The 20,722-nt window shown below is 42.7% G+C and overlaps 1 protein-coding gene across 2 annotated transcripts in view; it reads right to left on the bottom strand.

Annotated features, from left to right (window-relative positions):
* Positions 1 to 458: 458 nt before the first annotated feature.
* Positions 459 to 20,722, bottom strand: part of LOC117251195 (radixin) — a 75,403-nt gene continuing 55,139 nt past the window's right edge. For both annotated transcript variants that reach the window (XM_033617245.2, XM_033617243.2), the window contains 12 exons: positions 15,592 to 15,687; positions 15,046 to 15,168; positions 13,801 to 13,952; positions 12,323 to 12,406; positions 12,075 to 12,221; positions 11,534 to 11,630; positions 11,289 to 11,452; positions 8,994 to 9,124; positions 8,615 to 8,775; positions 8,332 to 8,424; positions 5,142 to 5,351; positions 459 to 1,582 (listed from right to left, as the gene is read on the bottom strand). In XM_033617245.2, coding sequence (XP_033473136.1) covers positions 1,418 to 1,582; positions 5,142 to 5,351; positions 8,332 to 8,424; positions 8,615 to 8,775; positions 8,994 to 9,124; positions 11,289 to 11,452; positions 11,534 to 11,630; positions 12,075 to 12,221; positions 12,323 to 12,406; positions 13,801 to 13,952; positions 15,046 to 15,168; positions 15,592 to 15,687 — 1,623 coding nt within the window. In that variant the 3' untranslated portion in view covers positions 459 to 1,417. The remainder of the gene's footprint in view (positions 1,583 to 5,141; positions 5,352 to 8,331; positions 8,425 to 8,614; positions 8,776 to 8,993; positions 9,125 to 11,288; positions 11,453 to 11,533; positions 11,631 to 12,074; positions 12,222 to 12,322; positions 12,407 to 13,800; positions 13,953 to 15,045; positions 15,169 to 15,591; positions 15,688 to 20,722) is intronic.

Below are 20,722 nucleotides of genomic sequence, written 5' to 3'. Positions count from 1 at the left end.
CCGCTTGTTCGTTACAGAAACAACCACGTTTGGTGCCAAAAAAGCTGCTGGAAACACAGCAATGACTCGCTAAAGAACAACATGTTGTGTTACTCGTTGGTCTTAAACAGTGGTCTGCATGTTGGAAGGTGTCTCGCTTAAGTGTCACACCACCTACCATCCCCTCCACCTCTGAGTGGCAAAGTCAGCTGATACACTACATCACTGCGTATGAAACATACCAGTGTGATGTACCTGTGGTTTGCAGAAACACACAATGCCAACATTTTCTTCAGGCGACTTGGCTGGTTATTGTAAACTTTGAATGAGTTTGTTCTTCTACCAGTGATAAGTATCAAACCAGTAGGAGATGCAAAATGATGATACATAATAATGAGGCAACGTTCTGGTGATATATTGGCGTCGACTAATGTGTATAATCAGACAATTTCCCAACAGAAAAGTCGCTCATAACAAACAGGCTTTCACTGTATTTTATCACAACACTGCGTCAGGTTCCAACATGTTTATCTGACACATCATCCTGTGTGAATAAATCCAACTCTACTGGCTCCAACCTCAGTCAGGACTCTGAAGATCATTCTGTAGCTGCATAGTTGGAAATATAAATTCATTCTTTATTGTGGGGCAAAATATATATTTGAACACATGTCTCAGTGGATGGAGATTGCCAGCACAGTAAGAATGTAAAATAAGCAAATCTAGTTTGCATATCTGCTGCTCGTGTGTCTCAGAGAGAACAAACTGAAGAGGAGTTAGCTGATGCAACATGAACAGATCGATGACACTGAGAGCAGAACTGAACAGGAGAACGTCCCAACACAACATGACAAAGAGTAATACTAGACCGGAGGGAAATGAGACAAATAAGGCGTTTCTTTTTTTAAACAAATTATTTAAATTCTTCAACTGATGACATAAGACGTAAAAGTAAGGTACAGATATTAAAGCATCACAGACAAGCGTGCCGGCAACATCAACAAGCTACAAATGGCCGTTTTATTTTGTTGAGTAAAAGCATGATATCAACCCCTTCTCTCGTTTCGGTCCTGTTGTTTCATTATCATGCACGCAAGCATTAAAACTGTCAGTACTGTAGAAAGGAGAAGTCCAGGTTGGTGACAGGATATGTCGCTTGCTATTTTTCCGACAGATTAAAGGACGTGTGCTTCGTTGGGGCGGGGGCGGAGCTCTAAAAAGCAGGTAGCAGTGTGATTGGCCAACCGCTGCTATGCAGAGCTTTGGCGAGGCTGAAGCTACGAAGCCCGTGAGCCGGTCGTTCTCCTGAATGGATTAAAAAAAGCAGGAGTTCCTGGGGTGGCAGCAGGTTTTGGGCTTTACAAGGAAAGTGAGGCGTTGACATGGCAACGAGACTAACTGTCTCTTTTTCATCGCTGTGTCCACCCGTCTTCCTGGCTCACATGGACTCAAACTCATCAATGCGCTGCTTGGTGTTGCCCTGGCGGATCTGGCGCAGGGTTTTGTACTTGTCTCTGCCCGCCCTGACGTTCTCGGCGTGCAGCATGTCGTTCTGCGTTTTCTTGGTGTCATCACGAGCCTCAGCCAACTCTGAGCTCAGAGCCTGGCGAGGAGACAGAGACAGAGAGAGGGGTGATGAGAGACAGATGTCAGACTCAAAGACAAAAATATCCTGAGTAAGCACTCTTAATGGACGTAAATTGGAGGTACATAATTGTTCCCAGTGGTTTCACTGCAGCTTGTTTCACCGCTGCTCTCACTCAGTCCTGGACCAACTTCAAAAATTATTGTTTAATGTGAAAATAGAGTCCAGATTGAAAAACACCCAAATTACCCTTAAAAGCCGTCTTATTCCCCACAGAACTCTCTTGTCATGCAGTAACATGAATGACTTTTGTTTGTCATATTTTCATGCATCATTTAACAGATGAAGTGTCACTGTCAAAATGAAGACATCAGCTCATCTGAGTGACACGATGAGTCAAGTTCCACGTGCTCTGTAGTTCATTTAAAGCTCTAGTTTAGTTTTGACAGCTGGTCTTGAGGGTTAATAACTCCCCAGATGAATTTAACTTTCCACATCAACACACAAAATTTGTGTCAATTAATTAAACTACTGCATTTTTACATTTTTTAGTTTTTCAGTATAAAGTCTTCCCAGCAAAAAATAACCATGACTTTGGATAATGTCTGTTTCACATGTTCTCTGCAGAAGCAAAAACTAGTTTGCCAGCATTTCCCCACACTGGGTGACATCACACCATCACTGTTATTACATGCAAGTGGAAAAAACAAGATCGATTTCTGCAGGTTAAATCCAAGAAACTAAAGCTAACCAATGTGTGGTTATGATTGCATGTTTTGAGGAATAGTAAAAGTTGCCTCACTGCAGTCAGACGGCGTGTGGCACGGCACTTCCTCCTCTTACTTTCTAAAAATGAAGCAGCTGTTGTTTCCAGGTTTGCAAAATATTGATATTTTCCCGTCTGTATTTGTAGCAAACTGTTTGATTCCTGGCTTTGTGCACATATTTAGTCATGTGACATATGGTAGACCTGAAGCTGTTTATCAGGGACAGCCACAGCTTCACTTCAGAAAGACAGGCAATGATTCCAATTTGACTATGTATTTGATACCGACAGGTTTCTATAAAAATAAAGGGACCAGATTAATATTAAAGGTTTGTACATCTGGTGTTTATCTGTTACACAGATGTCTTTAGAACACTTTAGTCTTCCTGTTTTTGTAACGAGCACTGACCGTGATCAGGAAGCTCAAACACTTGCACTTTGTTTCTGAAACCTTCAGAATGATTCTGATTAAAAGATAAAAATAAGTCCCTTTTGCATAAAATGATTGAACTTTGACAGAGTCAATGCTTAAATGACTTGAGACTTGTATCTGGCCCCAGAACACTTAAAGGAGAAGTATTTTGCACTTTGAGCCCCATTTCTGGGTTGTTTATGATGAAATAGAGTGGTTAAGACCAAAATAGCGACGATTGCTCCTTTTCGGAGAATTTGTCTTTCCCCTGCCTGGCTTAACACTGCTGCCTATGGCCATGTGTGAACCTGTCCTAAAACCACCCTTAACGAGCCATGAAACGTACGAGTGGTCAGTGGTGTTCCTTGATGTTCATAAAAATCGTAGCAAACTGTGGTTTCCATCCGTGTTTTCGCTCTTCATCTCAATTGTGGAATTATTTTTTCAGCTGCCTCACACCCGTGTGTAAACTTTCACTTGATCGCTGGTTTGACCCTGAAGCGTTAAACACTCCAGCCCACTTGATGGCGATAATGCTCCTTTAGGTGGGTGTCGCCAACTGGTAGGAAACCATTGCAATGTAATGGGACACAGAGAAGAAGCAAGAAGAAGGTTGGCGTTGTGTTCAAAGGCATCGTACTGTGCAGGTAATAATGGGCAAGTTTTGTGCGGTCAGCGACTGCGGGAGAATTCCTCCGAAGAGGAGTTATCATCGACTTCCCTAAACAACCCCCTTTCCATTTCCATTGGCGGACTACTACCAACTAGGGTTGTCACGATACTAAAATTTCAAACTCGATATCGATACCCAGGAAAATATTCAATACTCGATACCATTTTCAATACAGCAGCAAAAAATGAAGAGGCATGTTATTTTTTAAATAAAGATCAGAACAGTAACATCAATGATAACAACAAAAAATCCCCCCAAAATAAATAACAACCAGAAACAAGATCTGTCCATACAAATGTATTTATCTACAGCCCTGTTTATTTTCTGTGCTTCTGGTGAATTAGCACCATATTTTCGTTGCTGATCAAATGGAGTTGGTAGTTTAGGCTCAGGATGCTCCTGTTTCTACCTCACTATGTGATCAGAGAACCAGGGGTTACGGGAGAAACCAAACGTTTTTTCAGCTTCAATCTGTGACTTTACAGTTAACATAACTTTTCAGACACACATAATTGTGTTGTCCTGTTAAACTAACATTGTCTATTAATGTTACAGACGGGCATGACTGATAAAGTTTTCTGCTTAGCTCCCACATTAATGTTAGAAGTTATATTTTAGTTTGACGCTGGCGACACCAGCTGCTCAGCTGCTAGTGAGGGGAGGGGCTGTACCTGCCGTCTGCAGCTGTGTTCACTTCACTAAATATTTCCAAAGAGCGCTTTTTCCTTTATCATTTTTGACCAAAACTGGCTGCTCTGATCCTCCTGCAGCCGCGCTGGCCATATTACAGCAACAGAAATGTGTGCATGCATGCACAGCGACGACAACAAGCCGGGTTGCAGAGAGGGCTCTGTGCCTGCCAGACGCTGCCTGCACAGCGCATGTCTGTCGGACCCGTCGCATGCACCGGACAGGCACTGAGGTGGCGTGCACTGTTAGTATCGATACTTTTGTAAATTAGTATTGTATCCGGATACAGCATTTGAGTATCGATACTTTTCAGAGTATCGATACTTTTGACAACCCTACTACCAACAGACAATGAGGCCTTTATAGAAAACCAATGGATTACACACAATGTCAAATAAATCATCACGGAAACCAGTTTGCTACGATTTTTATGTCAGGACATCAACAAACAACACTGACCACTCGGTGAGTTTCATAACTTTGACAACAAATGTTTAGGGTGGTTTTAGGACAGGTTCACACATGGCCATAGGCAGCAGTGTTAAGCCAGGCAGGGGAAAGCCAAATTCTCCGAAAAGGAGCAATCGTCACTATTTTGATCTTAACCACTCTATTTCATCATAAACAACCCAGAAATGGGGCTCAAAGTGCAAAATACCGGACTTCTCCTTTAAAGGCTTTTGAAGAAATGTGTTTTATTTGGAGGGAGTTCGTCTGTTGTAGATCCTGCAGCAGGTCTTTAAGTGCAGTACACGTGCACGCACACCTGTACTTAACCTGACCCTGAAATGCATTTTATTTGGCTCTATATTTGGCATTTGTCCTAATCTTCTGCTTTAATCCAGGATGCCTCCATCTTTGTCTTGATATATTGTTTTTCAACCTAATTTTATATTTGTAAAAAGTTCCATGCAGTTTCATATTTCATGTCACTTTTCAGTTTTTGAACGCTGTGGTTTGTAATAATTTTTGCACCCATTAATACACATGTTTCTAAACCAGTTTCCTTTGTAAATAAATCACGTTGCAGCTCTACCTGTAGCTGTTTCTTGACACGTTCGTTCTTCTGCGCCTCGGTGATGCGCTCCTCTTCACTGCGCTGGCTGCTGATGCCGTCACTGAGGAGCTCGGCGCTCGCCTCGGCGTTCGTTTCGTCCTCCTCGTCGTGTTCTGGCGCCGGCGGAGACGTCATGGCCGTCTTCAGCTCCTCCCTGGTCTTCTCCAGGTCGTCTTGTGCTGACAGAGCCTGTGAAGAACACACATGTACACTCAGAGAGACACTGACAGTTTACAGACAACAAATATGGACACACATTTGATCACTGATATAAAGACATAAACACTCACTGGACAGTTGTGCCATCCTGGTCTGAATTGTCTCAGAGCTTTGAACTCTTCAAGTGAAGAATATAATTGTTTATAATGACAAATAATTAAAGAACCACAAAGGGAAAAATTGTGTCTGTACTGATCTGATATGGAAATAATTTAATGGAGCATTAGGCCAAACAAAAGGCCTCTTATACGTCACATCATTTTTTTTTGGAAAAAAATCATGGTTAGTTACTGGTCATATTCATTGTCTAGACACCTTGAAAGATGTGATGATATATGTGGTGACATTTACTTGTATTACATGTGAAATTCATGTGAAATTGTGCTCCTGTGTATCATGAGAGCTGCCGATGTGGCTTCAGCTTCTTTGTGTAACATGTGCTGCTGCACACCTGGCGCTAATCAGCCAATCAGGGGTCGTTAGAGGAGCTGCTGCCTCCCTACATGATTAAATCTTCAACAAGGTGGAAAGTAGAGAGTATTTTTCCACACTGCTTTGCTTTTTCTATGTGCCTAATTTGTAAGTTTGCCTGGCAGCTTGACCTCAGGAGGCTGTTTAATCCTCTGTCACCACTTTGAGCACCAAACAAAGCCTCAGAATCAACAACTAAGAACCAGGATACTGTTACAATACATTAGTGTTGTGGCAGATGTGCAGCAGTAAATGTTCGGAGCCAAATGCCCTGAGTGATTTTAACGGATATTCTAGTTTAAACATTTGCAATTTAGCAGGTGCTGGAGAGAAAATCAAACAGTGACTGTTGGTTCACATATCAAACACACACACCAGGACATTTATGAAATGCACCCTTTAATGTTTATCTTTAATGGGTTATTTTTTTATATATATATTGGATGTTGTATTTTATTGATGCCTTTAACAACTGGCAAAGGGACTACCGATGAAAATTAGCCTCTCGGCTATTTCGGGTGCATTTTACATTTTTTTTTTTTTTTAAATGTTGATTAATGTACATTGTCCCTTTTCAAATAAACAAATATTCTAAACTCCACTAACAGACAACAGAAGCCACAGACACCTTAAAATCAAAGATGTACTGCACACAAGTGTGTTCACACGTGTCACACACATTCACCAGTCTGTTAAGCATAAATGAGGCAGGGATGGTGAGCGGTTGAAAGATGTGTTAGTTTTCATACTGTTCCTGTTGTCCAGTTTTTCAAGGTCCTGACAAACAACGCAGACTGTCTGACATTGGTCAGTGTCAGGCCGTCTGTGAGCACCTGTTATCCTAATTTTTCAGCCCTTGTTGGTGACTTTTCGGCTGATTCAGCATGTTGAATCAGAATAGTTATGTTAGGTAAGATCATTTTTTAGCCATTGAGCTCTTCAGCTGGAACAATTCAAATTGTTGGTGTTATTTTTCACTTGTATACAGTAATATCATTTGTTCTTTTAACATTTGGTTGGGTTATTAATGTGCTAACTGGCAAACTAGCGTCTTAAATATATCCTGTCAGTCTTCTGCTTTCACTTTTTGAAAATAAATAAATAATAAATAAATAAATAAATACAGTTTTTGAGTTTTTGTCAACTAGGAAGGTCATTAGTCGGCAAGATTTCATTGGTTGCTTAGTCACAGAAAACAAAGAAAAGAAACTCTATTAGGAGCTGCACCTTGTCAAAATAAATCCAAACCCATATGACTGGACCATGTGGGACTTTAATTTGAAAGGACAGACACAGGAAGTGTCCACGCTCAGCAGTTAGACAGGAGTCAGGTTAATTTCCAGGGCTGGTACCTGCAGTTATTCCACAGGCTAGTTAATAACATGTCGGGCAGGAAATCCAAAGTGTGGGATCATTTTGAGAAGGTGAAGGATGAACCCAAGGTGATATGTAAACTCATCTTCATTGGTCGACTACAAACATGACGTATCATGTGAAACATGGAAGCAGCTACATGCCCATTAGCCCACAGCGTCATTAACAGGCGGCTCGCTCAGTGTGTGACGTGCACTTGTAGATAAAATATAGGCCTGTATTAATGAAGGTTCATTAGTACGGTTTTGTATTTCTCTGTAATGTAGCACAGTGTTAACAATGTTACTGATACTATTCTTTCTCACACCTTCAACTCAAACCACCAAAATATATCATTTAATCATCACATTAATATCATAAACATGCAGGAGACTAGTCCACTAATGGCCCTAAATGATGACTGTTGGTCGACTAGGATAATTCTTAGTCTGGGGGGCAGCCCTAGAAAGAAGCACATTAGTGGACAGTTTTCTTGTTTCCTGCTACATGAGGACACCGTTCACCCTCTGTTGGTGAGGACAGCTCAGCTTATGGATAATAAAAAGTGGCAGAGAAAAATGAAAGAAAAACCTAAATGTTGCTGATCATGCAGCTGATCGAGCAGTGTTTCTAAAACGGTAAAATTACAGCATGTGCACGTGATATCTTAATCTGTCCAGTTTTGTTTTTATCTGGATTTTTTTCTCTTCTTCCTCAGCGATTAAAGAGTCCAGTTTCCTCTGCACTGCAGCCCTTGTCAGATTTAAGTTAACCGTCCTGTTCTGATTTCACTATGCAGGCACCTCAACTAATCAGAGAGAGCCACTAGTGCAGTGACTATAATGTGATCCCACACTGGCTTCCCATCCAGGAAAACAGCAGTATGTGTCAGTGGATGTTGGAATCAATAAGACCCATCAAACCCCGGCTTTTGGGGTGGAGGGTGAGGCCTTTTCCCTTTGTGCTAACCGGATGCCACATGACAAGCTTTTTTAGTTATTAATTTCAATTTCTAATCAACTTTTTTTGTATGTTAAAACCGGATTTCCAGACTTTGTGTTCAAAAACAGAGGCAGAAAATAATTAAACGTGTCACACACACACACATATACAGAGGTTACATTACCTTGTGTTGCCATTCTGTTGCTTCATCTTCTTTTTTCCTCTTGGCCTCCTCCAGCAGAGCGATTTTGGCAGTGAACTCTGCTAACTCAGCCGCCTGATGAAAATAACAACATGTGCAGGTAAACAGTTAACAAAGTGAACACAGCATGAAGTCGCAATAGTCAAAGTTCGAATAGTTTCACTTTTACCTGGACTAAAGAATCAAACTGAAGCAGTAAATGTGTGTGGGAACAGCAGTGTGTGTGTGTGTGTGTGTGTGTGTGTGTGTGTGTGTGTGCAGGTACCAGTTGTTCCTGAGTCTTCATCTGGTCGGCAGCCTGCTGAGCCAGCGCTGCCTTGGCCTCCTCCGCCGCCTGCCTCTCCTTCTCCAGCCGCTCTGCCTCCTCCTTCGCCCGCTTCCTCTCCTGCTCCAGCTCCAGCGCCCTGCGAGTCTGCTCCTCCAGCTCTGCACACATGCACATTAAATATATGAGTCACGGTCCGTCTTAAACTTGTGTGACTGTGTGACCAGTGAGGCCAAAAGACACTGTGAAATTTCCCTGACATTTAAACAGAAGTTTAAATTAAGAAAACACTCTCAAGGTCTAAAACTCAGTTTGGTCCTCACGAAGACAGACGCACAGGAGCACCTGCTGCACATGGCTGATATTGGTGCGGTCGTACCTTTCTGAGCTCTCTGCGTCTGGTCTTCGATCTGCCTCAGCCTCTCCATCAGCTCGTTCTTCTCTCGCTCTATCCGCTCCTTCTCCTTCTCTGCGATCTCGCGCTTCTTCTTCTCGTTCTCCAGCTGCGCTCTGTCCAAATAACAGGGAAAGCATCCATCACACCCAGCAGCCGCTGACTTATCTGTTCATTATTCAAAGTTATGCATCATAAAAACAGAAGAACATTAACAGAAACTTTGTGCAGGAACACTGTTTGTTGAGTGTGTGTAAACCTGCTGATAGGGAGAGAAATGATCAGTCGTCGTGACATCATTTTAGCCAGTGTGTGGGCACTTCTCACTGACAATAAATATAACAGTTTTTAAAGTAAATATAATAAATATCTTCACTTGAAAATGACTCGGATGTGTCTTTGTATTTTATGTTATAACTTCCTACCATCTCAAACACATTATTAAAGGCTTCACAAGTTAATATGAGACCAACATATTGTTGGTTGTGTGGACGATGGAGAGTGACATGGACATTTTGAAATGTGATGCCTTTCAAGTGAAACAAAACACACACACACACACACACACTGTACCCACCCACACACAATCAACAAAAACCAATGACATTTAAAAACACACATCAGATCCTCGTCGCCCACGCTGACCAACAGATACGGGAAAACTTAGTATTCTGTTAACGCACTCTGGTGTGGGTGTGCTGATCGCTTTGTCATATACAAACATGGTTTTGTACAGCACAATATAACATTTATAAAATGTACCAACAGTAAAATGAGTTGTGTGTTTGTTTCCACAGTTTCAGCCCTGCAGATGATGAACATGAGTTCTTTCAACGCAGCACTGCCCCCTTGTGATCACGACACATTTCCACTTCAAACATCAGCTAATATTTGTTCACTCAGGATGCTGTGCAGTACACACTGTCCTCGGAAAATACACCTGGTGGGAACTGACCTGCACTCGTCCGTTTATTTTTATAGCTATTAAGGGAGCGGAAAACACCACCTGAAGTGATACTGGGCAAAAACCACTTCTCAAACTTTTGGTATATTATAACTGTAGTGGTCTGAGAGAAAACTAGACTTCTGCACCTCCTCTTAGCTCTGTTTGCAGACTAGAAAGTCTAGCCTGTGACAGGAGACTTTGGCCAATCACTACTGGCTGCTCTACAAATGCAGAAACGTGTGTATGTCCCTTCAGTGAAAGCCTGATTCAATGGTTGAGAAACCTGCACAGAAAACTGCTATTCCAACATTGACAACAACTGCCTACGCTGCAAAGCAACCCAAAAAAGAAAGGCAGACTGATCAAAAAGAGTCTGAAAATAAATGAAATAAAACACGTCAATACTGACGAAGCCTTTCAGAGATAGAGCGAAATTGTCACCAGTAATTTAGCCTTCTGCTAACCAGAGCCAAAGTTTATGCAGGTCTGGAGATGGACCTCCAGTCAGTGGCCACAGCAGCCTAAACCCAGCCAGAGCCAATTCCAGCTCTGCGGGACCGGACAGCCCTGACTCCTGTCAGATCAGTAAACTTTCTGTTGCTGCCCTTACAAAGGTAAGACCCACCAGTGTGCTGTGACACCTGACTCTGGGGGACTACCCGAATCTGAGCCGATTAAGCAGCCCACTAAAGGTCTGTCTCAGCAGTCAACAGCAGCAAGGAGCGAAGTGGAGGGACTGTAGGGTGGCTAGCAGTTAATTCTCATTTTATTTGTGGTCTGATAAACAGAGAGAGCAGGGCAAGGAAAGGCTGAGTGAATACACTGTGGGCAACACTACAGTGAAATAAGATTAAATAAATCATTGTATGGGAAATACTGGGTTACTGTATGAAACCCAGGCATATGACCGTGGTCGTCTGGCAGGAGGGGTTTAGGAGAGAGAGTGAGGAGAGCTGCAGGGCGAGGGTGTGTTTTCAAGTTCCAAACTTTTTCTCCCTTTGCAGATTTCTTTTTCACCTGGCTTTAACTGAGTCACAAAACAGCACAGCAATCAGACAGCTAGTTCACTGCACTCTTTAACACTTTTCAGTTCAGGATACTGAAGTAATGAATTTAATTAGACTTCTTATACCAAATTAATTTGCACTGGAGGCACATTTTACTGGTTTGAAAAACATACTGTGACTTGTTGGACTCAAAACACGGATAAAAATCACTGTGAAAAAAGGTGACTAAAAACAGTAAAGTCTTAATTTCCCAGAGGAGTTAAAGCAAGATGAATGTTTCCAGACAAACCTATAGTCCTGAAAAAGGCAAAGCAGTGTGTTCTGTACCTCTCCATCTGTTTGTGGTGCTTCTCCTCTCTGGCCTGAGCCTTCATCTGCTGCACCTCGATGGTGTCGGGCTTCCTCCTCCTCATGTACAGCTCGTGGTTTCCCATACATAACGCCAGGATGCGCTTGTTGATCCGCAACCGAGGAGCGTAAAATACAAAGTCCTGCAGGTGATAAGAAGGACACGACAGTCTTAAAACATGGTTAACAATATATCACCAGTCGCACATCAGTGTGGCACTCACTGGAGCTTTCTTGTCGATGGGCTTGATGACAAACTTCTTGTCGTTGAAGGAAATGTTTCTGATCTCACTCCATGGGAAGCCGATCTTTGGTGACAACCTGAGTGACGAGATTTTGAATTAATGATTAACTTGTAAACGTCACTGACAGTTAACAAACATGTATTCTTTCACAGTTTCGCAAACAAGAAACATTTTAAATGTTGCGTGTCTGAATGAAGTCTGTGTTCAGCTGTGCTGTTCAACACCAGCAGAGGGCGCTGTTGTCAAACTAATGCAATTTAAAGGCCTCAAGGGAGCAGAGAAAGCCCACACTGCATTTTCTTTATCTACTTAAAATATATGTACAGTAGTAGCTGAGGTGCAGGTCTGCTTTTAAGGCATTGACTTCCAGTGAATATAGTTATTTTTTATATTAATGACACTTATTAATGATTCATATTAAATATTCATAAGGTATGTCACTGTGATAAATGAATCTAAGGATCCTAGACAACTCTGTAGTTATTTAGCCATCGTGTGTGTGTGTGTGTGTGTTGGTTACTTGTCTTCGTGCTCGTAGATGTTGAGCCCCAGAGCGTCGACCCCGAGCCACAGTTCTGTGCCCTTCTTGTTCTTAATTTCAAAGTAGTTGACACCGTACATCTCCAGGTCCTGAGCGATCTTCAGATACTCCATCATTGCATCCTCCCTGCACACACACACAAACACAGATGAACACACACACGGGTACAAAGGAACATTCAGGGATTGTGTCTTCAAATTAAGAATCCTGAGACTCAGATTATCTACCTGAGCATGCTCCTGTGCTCCTCATGCCACGTCTGTATTCTGTCCTCCCACTGCTCCTTTGTGAGCTTGTGTTGCTCCAGAACGCTACAGGACACACACACACACACACACACACACACACACACACACATCAAAGGAAAAGCAGAACAAGCATTAAAATAAATAAACAAATACAACAGTGTGTTCTCGCTGTATGCTGAGCTTTGTCATGACCAGGCTGAGACTGACAGATGTGACAATGTTTTCCCCAGGACACTGACAGGATCACTGTACTGGTAATTCTCAATTTTGCTCATATTAGAGGGTGGCTGTAGCTAAGGAGGCTGAGCTGGTTGTTCATTGATGCAGTGTTGGTAGTTTGGTACTTTTTAAAACAAAAAAAGGATGTTTTATGTTGTGATATTTACAGGAGATGACATGTAATATAGCCAACAGTACGTAGGCTGTTATTACTGATGCTCATTTACCAGAAACTTTCAGTTCCCTGATGATCTCTCTCCAGCCAGCTGCCACCTCATTTAGGTTTCTGTAGTAAAATAGGGAGGTATCGTGCAGATAACTCCTCATTTAAACTTCATGAATCAGCTGTTTCTCTTCCATTGCTGCACTTTCAAAGCCAGTTGACAGGAATAACTAGAAACACAATGCCTGACAAAACTTAAATTCAGAATGACACACAGAGTCGATCACAGCCAGATATGATGACTCTTTTGTTGGCCTAAAATAAAAAGTGTTGCCATCCAGAAACAGTTTTCATGAGAGACAAACTCTGCCATGTCTTGTCACCCAAAAAACACATTAACTTTCTCGTAAACAAACAGAACACGGTGGGACGTGAAGGAGCAGTGGCTCTACTCCGAGCTCCCTCTGGATGTCCGAGCTCCTCCCCCTATCTCTAAGGCTGAGCCCAGACACCCCACGAAGGAAACTCATTTTGACTGCTTGTATCTGCGATCTCATTCTTTCAGTCACTACCCAGGGCTCATGACCACCCATGGTCACGGTCATTGCTTATTACTAATGCAATAAAATCTAATTTAGCACTGCAGCACCATCGGCACAGATTGCTGATGGAAGCTACTTTTTAATTCACCAAAACGTGCCATAATGACAGACGCTGGTTCAGCCAGTTTGCATAAAACCAAACTGCTCTAAGCTGATACTGAACTGGACCGACAAAACCATAAATCAGCCCAGCTCTACCGACCAGGCCAAACAAATGTCCTGCATGGCAGCTCTGCAGCAATCAGTGTGTGTGTGAGTGTGTAAACAGATGACTGTGAAGCCCTTTGTCAGCTCAGGGAGCAAAGTGTTCTGTAAGTGCAGTCCGTTTATGTAAATTAATGCAGTATTCACACTTTAGGACACAACCTAAGAGCTGAGGAATCAATTATTCCAGTGCAGGTCCTCATGAGTATGGGACAGCATAGCGTGTATGTGTGTGTGTGTGTGTGTGTGTGCATGTGTGTAATGCGTACCGTTGAGGCAGTAGCCGGTCGGAGGCCAGGTAGCCGGGCTTGTGAACATCTTTGTTGTAATCCCCGTACTTGGCCTGGACAGCGTAGGAGGCCAGCAGCACGGCGGTCTCTGGGGGACAGTAGTTCTCATCATTCAGGATGGCCTCCTTCACCTGCAGGGAGGACACACACACACACACACACACACACACACACACACATAAAGGCACATCATTGATCAGTAGAAGCCTTTAGTTACATCCCACGGGAGAGATGATGGAGATTCGTCGGCCTTTTCTCAGTAAATAAACCCTACAGATCATATAAAATGCAGCAGCATGTTGGTCTGGATTTAATATATGTTTTGAGAACTAATGGAGGGATCACCATTAAATTTTCTATAGACATTAATTAAAGGTCTGGGGATCCCCTGTGTTTAAAGCCAGCAAGTAGGAATTCTTACTTCTCCAGCACAGCTGAGTAGAGCTGGTTGTTTTGCTTTAATATACCTGGGTTTCAGTACTAATACAAAGATGATGCTTCTGTAGACGCCTTACTTTGACAAGTATTAAAAGCTAAACACAAGCAGAACTTTGTCTCAGGCTGCTGTCAGACCTAGAGTCGTCTCCTTTGGTCTGAATCAGGGACTCATTTTGTTCCAAAGTTGTATAATTGCCTAGAGTTGGTTCGTGTTCTCACGGCAGCATTTACAAGAGGACCAGATCAAATGCCTTGTGTGAGAAAGCTGCTCTTGATTGGTCAGAATTTCCATGTGGGAAAAATCCAGGAAGTAAAGCAAACGTTGAAGAAGAGTACACTTGCAAGATAAATGTGACACTTTCTAATGTCACAATGGAGGGACAACTACGCAGGTTGATTTTAGCGCTGCTCATCGTGGACTATATTGCTGTCATTGTTCATTTTAGTCAAACCATACAGTTTGAAAACGAGGCGCGGCTCCAACTAGAAAACAATGTTTTGATGCATTGGATGTGCTGAATGTGCATATTAAGGCAGTACAGGAGGAGGTGCACATTAATAATCCTCCAGGACTGTAACATGCTCATGTTTAACCCAAACAATGTGTCATGTGACTGCAGTTGGTTCAGATCCAGGTCGGAACACCTTCTCACCACAAACCAACCGCACCAGAGTTTGTTTGGAACCGGACTGAGATCCACCTCTTCAAGAAGGTCTCAGTCACTGTGCTTCACCTTCCCACCAAAACATCTCAGCAGCCACAGAGACCTGTCCGCAGCACCGTACCTGCAGGAAGAAGAGCTTCTGTGTGATCTCCTGGATGAGTTCCTCAGAAACATCTTCTGGGAAGAACTTTGCTCTGAACTTGAACTGCAGAGGATTCTCCTTCTTCACATCCTGCTGGGTCACCTGGAGAATACACACACACACACACACACACACACACACACAACATTTCATCTCTCACCCTGCACATGTTGCTACAGTGTGTAAACACATGAATAAGTCTGGAGGAAATTAAACCCTGAATCTTGAATTAAATTAAGATTAAAGAGACACATGTTTTAAACAAGGTGTTTTCACTGAGGCTGTTTTTCAGGCACTTTGGATCAAAGCTTCTGCCAAACAGAATATTAAAGTCAGATTATACATGCAAGTCTACTTCTGGGGCTTTCTATGATAAAGTCTGGACCACAGCAGGGTGACTGTTTACTGGCTCTCATAATTTAATCTTGTTTTCAAGTTGTGGGAGTTAGTTTATCTGCACATATGATACAAACAGGAACAAAGGGGGCAGGGAGTCTTTGAGTGTTCCTGTTCGGGGTCTCTCACCTTCTTGTTGAGCTTGAGCCACGTGATGTAGCCTTTACTGTCTGTGTACTGCAGGCCGAAAAACCAGACCTCCCTCAGACCCACCGTCTTCACCACCTGGAACAACACAATACTTATGGTTTTAATCAGTTGACTGACTCTGACTAAATTAAAAACCCAGAGAAGAGATGATCTGATTGGAAATCTGCTGAGGGAAACCACAGCTCAATACTTCCAGGGCAGATACAGGCAGTGCATCATTGCAGAGGCGTCATTTCTTGACACTAATTACACCATGACATCACACTGTAAAATACTAATCAAACTCCCCTCCAGGATGTTGTGATGTCACCATTGTAACACTTAACACACATTCAACCAATCCCAATGAATCTTGTGTGACCTTGTCTGATCGCTGCAAACTAATCATCATCATTTCCCATGAGTCTTCTTGAATTGCTCAACATCACCATCTTAATCCTTGTTTCCAGTTGTGAAGATGCAGATGTGAAACATAAACCCAAACACAAAAAGTGTTGCTTGAGACAGTGTAGGGCAATTCCCTGATGTTCTGCACGAAAGTGGGGATTAACTGTTGTGCAGTGTGCAACACAATCGGAACGTAATCCATTGACAAACACTTTTCTAGCACAAAACACAACCAGAGAACGACTCTAACCTGTGGACAACAGACAAGACACATCACCAAGAGAAAATGTGCTCCAACCACATCTAGTGGACATGCTGACAGATTCAAGGTGAGTTAGATATGCACAGTTAGTGGTAACTGGAACAGGTTGCCTTTGATTTTTAATTAATTACACAAAAAAACTGCAAACAATTTCGCTAATTTCACTTGCTCCCGCAATTTTTAAAAAAAGCTATCCTAAAAACAGCCCATGAAATCCTGACCTGGCTGTACAGTCAGGGTTTCAGTTCATCCTAAAGGTGCTGGGTTGAGGTCAGGGCTCTCTGCACGTCAGTCAAGTTTAGCAAAAACCATTTCTTTCTGGACCTGGCTTTGGTCCGCAATGCCAGGGATCAGCACGCCCAGGGCCTTCCCCTGAATGTCGCCCGGCACACAATGCACTGAGCCCTGGATCCTCTCCCTGTGGGTGGTGAGCCCACACGGTTAGTGTTGGGTACCGTTCATAACTGAACCGATACGGTACTGGTACCAAACAGTACCTCATTTCGGTACCCTATGGGCCCTAGGCCTTTTTGGGGTATTTTTACTGCATTTACTTTTAAGCTCATATCATTTTATATTTGTATTATTTATATTAATTTTTATATCAATGAAAAAAACAAATCTGTGTTACTACATTCTTACATTTTTACATGTATCTCACCATAGCAAGTTGGAAAAAGACATATTCTACCATATATGAAGAGGGGAGACTCTCTGGAATCTGGCAATATAAGAACCATGACAGTGGGACATTCTGTCACTTCACAGCTGTCCAAAACATGTGGTTTGTGCCAGACGGACATGATTGCCAGTATTTTTTCATTATTACAAGAAATTCCATTGACTCATTCACAAGTCAAAAATGTGTTTTATCTGAAAGAAACATGCAATATTTACATCTAAGATCATAGAAAAATAGTCAACCCAGTGCAATGATGTCCTCCAAGATAATATTTGCCACTTTGTTTGCAGTAAACAAAGTTTGTTGTTGTTTTTCAGTTTCAGTTATACAGTGCCCTCCAAAAGTATTGGAACAGTGAGGCCAATTCCTTTATTTTTGTTGTAGACTGAAAATATTTGGGTTTGACATAAAAAGATGAATATGGGACAAGAGATCAACATTTCAGTTTTCATTTCCAGGTATTTACATCTGGATCTGATACACAACTTAGAAGATAGCACCTTTTGTTTGAACCCACCCATTTTTCATGAGAGCAAAAGTATTGGAACATGTGACTGACAGGTGTGTTTTGTTGCCCAGGTGTCTCCCAGTTACATTGATTATTCAAACAATAAATAGCACTGGATGTCTGAGCTCAGTTTCAGATTGGGTACGATAGGTTTTGCCTGTGCAGACTGCATTTAGAGGTGGAACCAACATGAAAACCAGAGAGCTGTCTATGGGTGAAAAAGAAGCAATTGTGAATCTGAGAGAAGATGGACAATCAATCAGAGCCATTGCACAAACATTGGCCATAGCCAGTACAACCATTTGGAATGTCCTGAAGAAGAAAGAAACCACTGGTGTACTAAGCAACAGACGTCGAACAGGTAGACCAAGGAAAACATCAGCAGTTGATGACAGAAACATTGTGAGAGCTGTAAAGAAAGACCCTAAAACAACTGTTAGTGACATCAGCAACAACCTCCAGAGGGCAGGAGTGAAGGTATCACAATCTACTGTTCGCAGAAGACTTCATGAACAAAAGTACAGAGGCTACACCAGAAGATGCAAACCACTCATTAGCAAGAAGAATAGGAAGGCCAGGCTGGAATTTGCCAAAAGGTACAGAGATGAGCCTCAAAAATTCTGGGAAAAAGTTTTATGGACTGATGAGACAAAGATTAACTTTTTCCAAAGTGATGGAAAGGCGAAAGTTTGGAGAAAGAAAGGATCTGCTCATGATCCCAAACATACAAGCTCATCTGTGAAACACGGTGGAGGTAATGTCATGGCTTGGGCTTGCATGGCTTCTTCTGGGACGGGCTCTTTCATCTTCATTGATGATGTAACACATGATGGCAGCAGCAAAATGAACTCAGAAGTCTACAGAAACATTTTGTCTGCTAATTTAAAGAAAGATGCAACCAAACTGATTGGGAGATCCTTCATCATGCAGCAAGATAACGACCCAAAACACACTGCCAAAACAACAAAGGAGTTCATCAGGGGCAAGAAGTGGAAGGTTTTAGACTGGCCAAGTCAGTCTCCAGACTTAAACCCAATAGAGCATGCATTTTACCTGCTGAAGAGGAGACAGAAGGGAGTAACCCCCAAAACAAACAACAACTGAAAGAGGCTGCGGTGAAAGCCTGGAAAAGCATCACAAAAGAAGAATGCAAAAAAAGTTTGGTGATGTCAATGGGTCACAGGCTTGATGCAGTTATTGAAAGCAAAGGATTTGCAACTAAATATTAAGTCTCATTCACTTTAATCTATTTTAAGTTTATATGTTCCAATACTTTTGCTCACCTAAAAATTTTGTGTTCCATTACAAATAACTTCTAAGTTGTGTATCAGATCCAGATGTAAATACCTGGAAATGAAAGCTGAAATGTTGATCTCTTGTCTCATATTCATCTTTTGATGTCAAACCCAAATGTTTTCAGTCTACAACAAAAGTAAACGAATTGGACTCACTGTTCCAATACTTTTGGAGGGCACTGTATATTAGGGGGACATTTTGGGCACTAAGGGGGGGGGGGCATGTGTCCCCCTAAATGTATATGGTGACTACGGCCCTGTCAGCATGCATTAGGCTACAGTTGTCTGGGTGCGCAAAGGTGAAGTGGCTGGTCTTGTCATACAATGTTTGATGGAGTGTCAACTGGACAATATGGAGATATTTGCATCTTGAAAGCCGGACTACAAATGTGGATAGACAGGGAGAAACACACGCAAGGCTAAGACGTGGTAAGATACGATATTCCTCACTATATGAAGTGACTGATAACAAGATCTGTATAATGGATTGTAAAGAAGTTTGTCAGGTTTTTATTTTGTAGACAATTGATCTGGATTTATAGCATGATGGGATGACAGCACAATGATGTGTGTGGTCCTGCGCTTTCATGTCATATGCGTGGCATTTCTGTGCGAGCCTGCGTTTGCAAGTAATCCATCCAACAGTAATGTGTGTGCAAAACTGTATGAAAGCTCTGTTATACATCATTTTAGTGTAAATTTATCATTTTTTGTTCACTGTGAAAACATTGGATTACCGACAAGTGCTTGGCCTTATTGGAAAGCTACAGTTCAGCTGTTTCACGTGATATGCGTGGCTTCTCGCTAGGACGCACGGTCGCGGAGAAAATCCACAGAGAAGAACAGGTGTGAATTTGGACGCACTATGCGTCATTCGGGCCCATAGTCTAAACTTCTCATTTAGAACATTTAGGAACAGTGCTGCACGTTAACTTTTGTCTGCACATTTTTTTTGTCGCCAATGTTGCTGAGTCTGAGGTGCGAGTCATGCGCTCTCGCTCCGCCTCCACCTCAGGTACCGAAATTTGGCACCGTTCATTTTAAGTGAATCGGTACTCGGTAGTACCGACGTGAATCGGTACCAAGTACAAAAAGTACTGAGTTTCGGTACCCAACCCTACACACGGTGACAGCTCCATGTTAACTACTTGGGCTGAGCCCAAACAGGCCCCACGGCCCAAGGCCTGGCCACCTGATGCTCGCTCTTATCCTGGCCCCACCCTTGGGTCCACTTTGCCTTGGGGACTCTACCAGGAACTATTAGCCGTGGACAACACAGCTCCCAGGTTCACAGGAGCATCTAATCAAGATCCTCCTGGGCACCTTAAGTTTTATTTATTTAGCGAATGCAAATTTCTCAAGCCAAGCAGTAGCCTCTTGATCTATATTGTGGAGGGAGGCTAGACCTCCTTTTAGACTTTGGAGAGAGCAGGCTTCAATAATATGTTTCATGGTTTGCTCCTCCCCACAAGCACACACTGGGCTCAAGCTGCTCCCCCGTCTGTGAAGGCTGGCCAAGCAGGGACCAGTCCTAAATCTGTTCAAGGTGGACCACTGTCTGCTTGGGAGGTTGGTGCCAGAGACTGGTTGAGTCGGGTCTGACGCTAGATGTTTGTTTGGGATGTCTTTGGATTCCCATTCAGTCACCCAGGCAGACAGGGCATCAAAGTCGGTGGGTGGGGGGTCCTTCCAAATTGGACGTCTAGATCGGAGATGAGCAGGTGGTGGGTTGAAGATGTCGTTGTGGATTGGTAAATGGGGGGAGTCTTTGACGTTTTGGAGCATCCTATAGGTGAGTTCAGTTCATCTGATGTTGGGGGGGTGTATGTTAGATAGGACAGGGAGCCATTGATTAAAGGTGTTCAGGGCACCTCCCACTGGTAGCAGGCCTGGGGCAGACCCAGACCACACTGCAGGAACTACATAACTCATCTGGCTTGGGAACACCTTGGCCTGCTGGCCCTACGACCTGGCCC

The sequence above is a fragment of the Epinephelus lanceolatus genome, chromosome 14 (assembly GCF_041903045.1).
Source record: "Epinephelus lanceolatus isolate andai-2023 chromosome 14, ASM4190304v1, whole genome shotgun sequence".
Lineage (NCBI taxonomy): Eukaryota > Metazoa > Chordata > Actinopteri > Perciformes > Serranidae > Epinephelus > Epinephelus lanceolatus.
This window is presented reverse-complemented; position numbering and strand designations above follow the sequence as displayed.